Source organism: Mus pahari, chromosome 3 (genome assembly GCF_900095145.1).
Source record: "Mus pahari chromosome 3, PAHARI_EIJ_v1.1, whole genome shotgun sequence".
NCBI classification, from domain to species: domain Eukaryota; kingdom Metazoa; phylum Chordata; class Mammalia; order Rodentia; family Muridae; genus Mus; species Mus pahari.
This window is the reverse complement of record NC_034592.1, coordinates 8,571,964-8,582,954: the sequence shown is the minus strand read 5'-3', so window position 1 is coordinate 8,582,954 and position 10,991 is coordinate 8,571,964. Positions and strand designations below refer to the sequence as shown.

General features: G+C 42.5%; 1 protein-coding gene across 1 annotated transcript in view; it reads left to right on the top strand.

The window, feature by feature from the left end:
* The first annotated feature begins 296 nt into the window (after positions 1 to 296).
* Prtfdc1 (phosphoribosyl transferase domain containing 1) overlaps positions 297 to 10,991 on the top strand; it is a 78,772-nt gene continuing 68,077 nt past the window's right edge. The window contains 3 exon segments of the mRNA XM_021195182.1: positions 297 to 358; positions 1,872 to 1,938; positions 6,608 to 6,714. Coding sequence (XP_021050841.1) covers positions 297 to 358; positions 1,872 to 1,938; positions 6,608 to 6,714 — 236 coding nt within the window.

The following is a 10,991-nucleotide window of genomic DNA, read 5'->3' as shown; positions in this document are numbered from 1 at the left end:
GAAGGAAGTGTTCTGTATAGCTTTGTCCTTGCTTTAGCAAAATAACCTGAGCCCTCCTTCAGCATGTGGATCCATTGTTCCAAGATTGTTGAGTTGGGCTCTGGACCTGGACCTGTTGATGTTGCTGTCTGGGGTTCTGTGCTAATGGAAGGACAGCCACAGGCATGAAAACCAATGACAATCATCTGTTTGTGGGGAAGGTAGTAATAGGTGCATGGTGCTTGGAGGGAGACAGAAGCAGGCTTGAGCTCTGCCAATGTGCTTCTGAGCTGTTTTTCTCCCTGAGAAGAAGTATGATGGAGGAGGAGGAGGAGGAGGAGGAGGAGGAGGTGGTCACCGTCGATTTAAATGTGAACAAGTGAGTCAGTGGTTTCTGCATTTGGATGTGGTATAAAATGGTTCAGTTATGGTGTTTGTCACCTCTCCAGCTGGAGGTGTTTCGCCTCTTCAGCATTGTGTAGAATGAAATTAGAGCATGTTATCTGAGACCCTAAAACTATTTAAAGATTCTTTGCTTTTCATTTTTTTGTTTTAAAGCTAGTGAAGCCATTACCTAAAGTCCAGAGCCATCCTGCATCTCCGCACTCCTCCGGGGGTAGACTTACACATACACACACCATTTGTATACAAAGAGAGCAAAACAGACTCCTGTTGTCTTTTATCTCCTTTGCAAAAGTACCATTTCAGATTAACTAGAAATAATGGCCATGTGTGATCGTGAGACCAGTTTTAGAGGAGTGACATTTCTGCTGAATTTAAATTTGCTGCTTGAGCTGGGGTAGTAAGACTTTGGCAAATGACACTGAGGTTTTTCTTTAAATGAGTTAAAATGTATTTATATAAACGATGTATATGAGTTGTATAGACAGCTGATGCTTCGGTATAGTTACATGGTCAATATCACTGTGTAAGCATTATAAACCACATGCCAGGGAGTCTTATATTCATTATCTGTCTAATTTAACATTTTCAATAGATATGTGATACAGGCCTTGACTTTATTTTAGAGACATTAATATGTCCCAGGTCTCATGGCTAGCAGACTTGCCCCAGAAGAATCAGACTTTGACATTCACATTGCTCATATTGCTCTGGGCTACTGCTGCTCTGACTGTCTTCACATATAGGTTTGTTTCCTAATTTTCCTATCATTTTTTCCTTTTCTATGGCATGTGTGTGTATGTATGTATGTGTATTTATGTGTGTATATATGTATGTGTATTTATGTGTGTATATATGTGTGTATGTATGTGTGTATATATGGGCATGTGTGTACATTGTATATGTATGTATGTATATGTATGAGTGCGTATGTGTGTATATGTCTGTGTGTATGTATTTATGTGTGTATATGTGTGTATATGTATGTATGTGTATGAGTGTGTGTATGTATGTGTATGTATCTGTGTGTGTATGTATGTGTATACGTGAATGTATGTATGTGTATGAGTGTGTATGTGCATGTGTGCATATGTGTATATGTATGTGTGTATGTGTGTACATGCATATATGTGTATATATATATGTGTGTGTATTGAGCATTTGTTCAGTATTTGTCTTTGCACTCTATTTGATGTCATCCACTCCATGGGTTTTATTGTATCTTATTTAAAGAAAACAGAATCAGGACTGGGCACGGTAGCACACACCTTTAATACCAGCACTCAGGAGACAGAGGCAAAAGCGGGTGGATATGTGTGAATTTAAACCCCAGCCTGGTCTGCATGGCTAGTTCCAGGCTAGTCATGGCTGCATAGTGAGATCCTGTCTCAAAAACTAAAGAGGGAGGGAGGGAGGGAGGGAGGGAGGGAGGGAGAGAGAGAGAGAGAAAGAAAGAAAAAGAATAATACGGTCTTCTAATCTCATGGCAGTAAAAATGAGAGTGTGGAACACAACCTTGTCATGGAGAATATTCTCGATGACTCAGATCAAAGAGTTGTAAGGATTGCATGGGGAAAGGCGGAGTGCAGGAGATCACTAGTTACCAGGGCTGCGAGTGAATGAGCTTCAGGAAGAACAGTGGGCAGCATTGTGTGGTCCAGAGGAAACACCAGAACAATGGCTTGGCTGACGTCACTGGACAGACTTTATTGGGCCATCACAGAGGCTGAATGTCATTCAGGTGCAGCTGGGAGGCCACTGACCAGCCACTCTGGTTACAGCAGGCTCCTGGAATTTACAGGGTTGGAACCAGAGTTGCCCTGTACAAGTTTACCAGGCACACTAGCCAGCTTGTTGGTGGAGGTACAGTGAATATGACATGTTTTGACTATGCGGGTGATGCGTACTCCTTGGCCAGTGAGACAGCTATGAATCTTCAGAGCTTTGAAAAGTAGTCATTTCTATCACAAGTTGGCAAACCTCTATAGGTGCAGAGGTAATGACTGTCTAATTTATTCAGTTGTTGAACATCTTTTTAGTACTTACCAGATCTCAGGTCAGTGGTCTGGGCATGGGGGATTGAACAGAAAGTAAGATCTCTGCCAGAAGTAGCTCACATTCCAGTGGAGTAAGACAAGTCAGAACAGACAAGCAGACAGAAACACACACACACACACACACACACTCACTCACTCATACACACCCTCACTCATGTACAGACACACTCTTTTACACACATGAACACAATTCATATATGCATATATACATGCTCATACATGCACACACAGTCTCACACACTCATATATACATATTCATACACACCTAGTAGTAACACATGCTATGAAGGAAAGTAAAATTAGATATGAAGAATGCAACAATGGGATGGGGGAGGGAGGAGAGTGCTGGTTTATATTTGTAATCAGAAAGGCCTCTCTGTAAAGGTGACATTGAATGAAGACTGGAGAAAAAGAATACACAAGCCCCGTGGTCATTTGCAGGAAGAGTATTACAGGCTAAAGAAATATCAAAACACTAAACAATTGTCAGCAGATTGAGTCATCCAGGAGAAAAGTGGCTAGAGCAGAGGAAAGGAGATCAGACCAGGCAACCAAGAGGGGGGTCCTGTGGGCCCCAGTGAGGACTGTTGGTTTTACTCGATGGGAAGTGAGAAGCCCCCAAGAACAGTTGAGCCAGAGACTGTCATGATGCAAAGTGCACTCCTCAAAGGTCACTACAGCTGCCATGTTGGGAGAAGCAAGACCAGGTTCTGCCATTTCTGCAGTAGTCCATGATGAAATGAGAGCAGTGGAGACCCAGATCAGGGCAGGGAGGGAGCCATGGAAGTTGCTTGGTGTGGTTCTGCTCATATTGGGAAGGAATTGATATACTGATTGGCACACAGATTAAAGGAACAAAGCCAATGCCAACATTTTAGTCTGAAGAAACAGAAGAAAATGCTGCCCTTACCTGAGAGAGGGAAGGGTTAAATCTGGGGAAAAATAACATGAGTTTGGTCTGCCTAGAGAACAAAATTAGGATGAGAGTGCCTTGGGCTCTACCTTAAAACCCCCTTATAAAACGAGGTGGGGAATGTCTTGGTATAAGATGGAGCAGCTGGGAATGGCCCCTAAACCAAAAGCGAACAGATAGGACAGAGTACGTGAACGGATAAGTGTGGAAATGTTCCCAAAGAGCCCAAGGTAAAGCCTTAGCTGAGCCAGAGCTGCAGAGAGCCCCAAGGTAATAGGCAAGAGAGTCACAGCTTCCAGGAAGAAGTGGAATTGACCTGGCCTTTCCAAGAGAGAGGTGAACTTTGGCGTAGAGACAGAGGGAGTAGAAACAAGGGTGGTGTGAGACAGATGAAGGGAGTTGAAGCCAGGAAGAATTAGGTGTCCTAGAAATCCCCAAAACAAAATACAGGCTATTACCATTGCTCTTGGCTGGCCACCAGAACCTATTGCTGAGAATATCACAGAGTTTGATCATGAGACATGGAAAAGCCAAGTTTACTAACTGAGAAGTTTCCTTCCTGGTAGCTAGTTCTCATATTACTGAAAGATGCTCTGTGCTGTACACTAGAATGATTGGCACAGCAAGACACACTTATAGGTATCCTAGTGGACTGAATGTTATGAGGATGTGAGACCTGCACCACAGAAACACATGCCTGGTGCTACCAATATGGCCAAAAACTTATGGTTGGGGAGCTCATGGGAGATAGTAGTGAAACTTTTACAATTATTTTCCTAAATGGATATAGTATCAAACTGCCTTGTAAATTCTTATCTCTCTCCCCATAGATTAGTATGACTCACAGACCTCATCAAGGAAGATGTTGTGCTCTGGATGCCCATTAATGGAGCGATTACCAAAGGTCAGAGAATAAGTAGCTGTGGCGTGCTCATCCATAAACAGGACATCTGTATCACATCCTTCCCCCTAAGGCTCAGGAACCATCTCAGAAGAGAGAACAGGAAGATTATAAGGCCAGAGTTCAGGGAGGACCAGAAGACACCACTATACTTTGTACAAGACAGGACCACTGCAGTCATACGTTCACAACATCTGCAGTTGCCTGCACAAAACCTATACAAGATCAACCCAGTCAGCACTTGAGCTTGGAAAAGGGCTTCATAAACACCAACATGAGTGATTACTACTGGCTCTTGGGAGGAACAGAGTCATTGTTTTTCTAAGGGTGTGGCATCTGGTAGATCTGGTGCTCCATTGCTTGATGGGCCAACACCCACTAGTGTAGGAGCAACACAAATTGGACTCAATGGAATTTTTTAGAAAAATGAAGGACAGGAGTTGGAAGCAGTGGCAGTTAGTCAATCTGAGAGAAGTGAGGAGGAATATGATCAGGTTAAATATGATCAAAACACATTGCATGCACATGTAAAATGTTGGTTCTAATACTTTGATTCAATTGGAAATCTGCATGTTCAAACACTAAAAGTCCTTGTCACCAATTGGTTTTTGATTAATCAATAACAATGTCAGTGACTAATGGCTGGGCAAAGAGACAGGGCAGGATGTTTAGATTTGCACAGGCTAGGAACTGGGAAAAAGGAGACAGAATTACCATGACTCATGGGAGACAGAGGGAACACAGGACCTACAGGAGAGAAAGCCACGTGAGATCTCAGATAGGTAGCCACAGGCAGCTACTTCTTCAATTAGGCCTAGGGTGACAGACAGAGGATTAAAAGTGTCCAGCCTTTGGGGTAACCAAGGCATTTTAAAATTAACTGGTGTGTGTGTGTGTGTGTGTGTGTGTGTGTGTGTGTGTGTGTATGTATGTATGTATGTATGTATGTATTCCATTCTCAAATCCAGATAGCTCCTGGGCAGGTGGCTGGAAGCCTGGGCCAAAAGTCAAAACAGTAACACAAACTCACTGCTACAATGAAATGCTCAGATACTTAATATTACATGTACGCACATACACATGCCAAATCATGTCTAGACTGAAAAGCCACCTGAGGGCAGGAACTAGATGTATAAATGAGCTAGAAAATCAGGCTGGGTCTATGTCATAAAAGCCCTCCATGGCTGAAAGCTGGACAAAGTAGTCACAAAGGTGTGGAAAATGACCAAATAACAAGCACGAACGTGGCTACAGAAAGGTTTTCATGGACAACGTTCTCATTGTTGCATCCTTTTTCTCTATGTGAAGAAAAAGTAACTTCTACTGCCATTTCCTTCCGCATCTTGTTCCTATTCTAACCAGAAAACTTGTCTGTAAATCTTAAGTAAGAGAAAGGCTGGCTAGCTGGCTTGCTAGCAGTCTGTGTTCTGTGAACAGGCCCATTTTCTTGGGCCACAACAGTCACTGAAGTTTCTTTCAAAGAACATCCTTTTTTAGTCTTTACTGCACTGGCAAAGGCACCCAGAAGTCTGGGTTTATTGTAATCCCAGGATATACTTTTCACAGGTAAACCTTCCCAGGAAGATTTATGGTAAATAGAAATTCAGAATATATCATAATACTGTATATTATATAATTATACATGTGTACAATGTAGTCATAGTATTTTTATCATATAGATACAAAGTCTATAATGTTTATACCTACATGCTTTTTTATAGTACTTGAGGCTGAGCTTAGGGCTTCAGGCATCTTGGACACTCTATTATTGAGCTGCACCCATACAGTGCTTACATAAACATAGTCTTCTATACAGTTCTATCAGGTTAGGTAAGGATGGTGAGTTTAGGGGCCGGAGAGGTAGCTGGGTAGTTAAGAACACTGACTGCTCTTAAAGAGGGCCCAGGTTTGGTTCCCAACACATATATCAAATGGTTAACAATTATCTGTAATTCTATTTCCAGGAAATCTGATGCTCTCTGGCCTCTGAGCTGGCCCTTGAGGGTACCTGCATGCATATAATACACATAAACTCATTCAGGTACATAAAAATAAACAAAGACAATAAAATCACCACTATTTAAAAAGAGACATCAGGGTTGCACTGTTGTTGTATGATGGTTCCAAGTAGAGTATGTTGTTGATTTGGTACTCACTTGCTTTACCAGGTTGCATAAATAATAACCTTACTCTACTAAGTTTATCATTGCCTGAGGGGATGTATTAATTTACCAAGGTGTGTAGCTCTAACCTCTGTGTTCACATTATTCTATTTCCAAATGATAATTTTTGTTATTTACATTAAAAAAGAAATCATTAATGAAAAATAACATAACCAAATACTTTGATTAACAGCTTCTGGATAATTGGTCAGGATATGATTTGGATTTATTCACAAACCCACAGCACTATTATGGTGATCTGGAGTGTGTGTTCATCCCCCATGGTATCAGAGTGGACAGGTGAGTGAGTTCTGCATCCTGTATCAGCAGTTCTCATTCGACTCTTCAATTCCGTTAAGGACTTTCTTTCTAGTGGTTGGGAGAACTTCTATAGGGTAGCAAATTTGAACTCAAGGAGCATGTGTGTTCATGGAACTGTGTAACTGTGGGTGATTACTCAGAAAGATCCGTAAGGATATACAGATGTAAGTTATAATAATTAACACACACACACCCCGAAAGCATTGCACTATACAAAGCATGGAGATCGGGAAGGGAAGGAAGGGAAAGCACTTCCACCCAGATGCCTTAGTCTCCTGGCTTTTCAGACGTTCCGTTTAACCTGGAAGAGTTAGGAGGTGAACATCACTTTCACAGGACACATTCTTAAGACCCCCACTTTCCCTGAAACTTCCATTTCCTTTGGAACAGTGTGTCAGGTCGGCCAGTCAGCATGTGTATGATTGTATCAGTGGTAATGTTTTCAGAATAAGAGAAGGCAGCTTCAAACCATTTGTGGAAAAGACAGATATTTTTTCTCTTGTTCTGGGTTGTTCACTTCCAGTCTTAGACACGTCAGCTTACTCTTGGGTTTCTAATGCTACCTGTGATATACTACCATGGATCTGGATTTGTAGGTGGAGCCCTTTGGCAGAGCCACCTTAGTACCTATAGACCACATGCCCATTCCTGTACCAAGACTGAACAAGTAAATCTACACATGTACATGGAAGACAAGCTTCCTTGTGTTCACAGTGTAAGGTCTGGGGTTTAGGACTCCTCAGAAGTGCAGAACTCAGAGAGAGGAAGACAGTGTAGAGTGAACAATTGGAGTCCTCAGCTAACTCTTCAGCAGGGCCTCTAATGTTTTTTTTTTTTTTTCTTTGTTATATTCTTTTTTATTGATTATTTATTTACTTTACATCCCAATCGAAGCTGCCCCTCCCTCCTCTCCTCCCAACCCCTCCCCCTCACCTCTTCTCTCCCCCATCCACCCCTTCTACTCAGAAGTGGAGCGGTCTCACACAGATATCAATCAGCCTTGACATATCATGTTGCTGTAGGACTAGGCAAATCTTCTATTGAGGCTAAACAAGGCAGCCCAGCTAGGGGAAAAGGAGCCAAAGCAGGCAGTGTACTCTGAGATAGCCGCTGCCCCTGCTGTTAGAGGTTCCACATGAACACTGGAGTGACAGTTTTGAAATTTTGATTTCTTTCAAAAACACAAAGGTAGTATAAGAGTATATTTTTGTTTTAACCCCAGGTGTGGGATATGAGGCTGCTTCAGAAGGGCCACAACAGCCAACTGTGACTTGTGTCTTGCTCTAGCAGGGGCATGATTTTACCAGTGTGTATTAGTCAGGGTTCTCTAGAGTCACAAAACTTGCAGATAGTCTCTATATAGTAAAGGAATTTATTGATGACTTACAGTCTGCAGTCCAAATCCCAACAATGGTTCAGTAGTAGCTGTGGATGGAAGTCCAAGGATCTAGCAGTTGCTGAGTCCCACACAGCAAGAAGGTGAAAGAGCGAGAGCCAGACTCCCTTCTTCCAATGTCCTTATATGGTCCCCAGCAGAAGGTGTAGCCCAGATTAAAGGTGTGTGCCACCACACCTTTAATCCCAGATGACCTTGGACTTGGAGATCTCCCTGTCTTAATCTTCTGGATTCAATCACCACTGTGTCTCAAGATCTCCATACCAAGATCCAGATCAGAAACTTCTATCTCCCAGCCTCCAAATTAGGTTCATTGGTGAGCCTTCCAGTTCTGGATTGTAGTTCATTTCAAATATAGTCAAGTTGACAACCAGGAATAGCCACAACACAGTGGCAGGTAGTTTCTGCAGTTGTGTGATGTCTGGAATCCTGGGGACCTTTCAGAGGGTATGTAAATGCAAGAGCCCAAGAAGTGGGGTGGGTTGTTGGTTGATTGCTGTTGATTGAGGCTTATTAAGTAGCCATTCACAAACAAGAAACAAGAAGAAAAAATGAGATATCCTGATGGTGAAGTTCAAACTCACTCCAAGGAACGCCATGCCCTAATCAGCAGGAAGTAGTCTAATGATAAAGCTGAACCCTTTCTCCTCTGTTCTTATTTCCTATCTAGAATTAGGGGGTTGAAGGGGTGGGGAAAAGGGTAGAAGGAAAAAGAACCCACAAAGTAGCTAATGCCGGCTACAGAAGACCCGGCGGCACAAGTCTTACCTGTGTGCAGAGGGCCTAGGCCCATCCCATGCATGCTCTCTGGTTGGCACGTCTGTCTTTGTGAGCCCCCATGGGCCCAGGTTAGTTGACTCTAGGTGTTCTTGTCATGTCCTTGACCCATTCTGGCTCCTACAATCCTTCCTTCCCCTCTTCCACAGGATTCCCCAAGCTCTACTTAATGTTTGGCTCTGGGTCTCTGCATCTGTTTCCATCACTTGCTGGATGAAAGCTCTCTGATGACTCTTATGTTAGGCTCCTGTCTGCAAGTATAGCAAAATATTATTAATAGTCAGGGGTGGACTCCATCTCATTGCATGGGTCTCAAGCGGGGCCAGTTATTGGTTGGCCCTTCCCTCAAATTCTCCCACTTTTATCCCTGAACATCTCATAGGCAAGATAAATTGTGGGTAGAAGATTTTGTGGTTGGGTTGGTGTTCCAGTCCCTCCATTGGGTGTCTAAAATTCCTCCATAAGTGGTCCAGGGTGGGGTCCAGGAATTCAGCCCTCAGCTTTAAAACAAACATTACACCCACTTTACGTGGGGAAATGTTTCTATGATTTCAGTACATTTTTATGGTTGGGTCCATCTCCACAATCCTGTCTTACAGTTTCATTAATCTACTGACAGGCAGTTACGTGGAAATTAAGTCATAAAACATCTAATCATTGGTCTAGCAGCCAGTGAACCTTTGGACTTCTGATTTGGATTTGTACACAGCTCAGGTACAATTCTTGGCGTGGATGTATTTTTTTCATTTCTCCTAGATTAAGCCCTTGGGGTGAAATTCTGGGCTTCCTGGTGAGTTTCAACAACTGCAGGTTATTTCCCAAAGTGGCTGTGCTATTTTCCAGCCTCACTAGCAGGACTCTGTTGTCTTCACATATCTGCTGACATTTAGTATATGTATGAAGATATCTCCCTGTGATTGAAGCTTATATTTCCTGAGTCATTAGTGTGCTCAGCAGCTATTCTCATTCTTTTTCTCTGGGGGTAAAGGGGTCTCTGCCCAAGCCTTTTGCAACCTTTTTATTTGGTTGTTTGTCTTCTTGTCGAGTTATTGAAGGATTAAATATATACATCTATAATTATAATCATGTATATTGTATAAATATAATCATTTGAATTATATAAATGAATAAGCCAGGCAGTGGTGATAGACACCTTTAATTCCAGCAGAGGCAGACAGATCTTTGTGAGTGTGAGACTGACCTCATTTACAAAGTGAGTTCTAAGACAGCCATGGCTATACAGTGAAAACATATATATGACATATATTAGATATATAACATATATATTAGATACAAATTATAATCAGATTATAATTTTCACATATTTTTTCTAGTTTTGTCATTTTTGTTGGAATATTTTGAGAAGAATGCATGTTCTGTTGCTTGGTGGAGTGTTCTACACATATTAGCTAGATCCAGTTTATTGATGGGTTGTTCAACTTTATCCTTTATCCTAACTGATTTCCCAGCTTCAGGGTCTGCCCATGCGTGGTAGAGGGAGTGTGAGAGGGAGTCTCTAAGTGCAGTGGTGTCTCTTTCTCCTTGCTGTTCTGTCAGTCACCTGGCATCCTTAAGGAATCATACACTAGGATTGTCAAGCTTTCTTCAGGAGTTGACAGAGATCACCAACTCTGATGTCACATCCTGACTGTAAGTAAGATGGTTTCTTCGTCTTACTTTTCATTGCCACAAGCACGATGCATCCTTCTCAGACCTTCCACTTTTATCTGAGTCTTTATGTTTAAAGTAGGATTTGGGGGGCTGGAGGGGCTGGGGAGATACTCAGTTGGTAGTGTTTGCTGTGTAAGCATGCAGACCTGAGTTTGATCTCCATAACCAAGGTGAAAAGACTGAGATGGTAAGCTGTGCCTGCAACCCCAGCTCTGGGGAGACAGATAGGCAGATCCCAGGCCTGCAGGGCCACCAGCTTATCCTAATTGGTAAGCTCCAAGACCCACTGAGACCCTGTCACAGAAATATGATGGACAGCTCCCAAGAAGAGGTACCCTAGGGTGATTTCTGGCCTCCATCTGTACATGCACTTTCATATATATGCATGTAAATACTCCCCACATACACATGC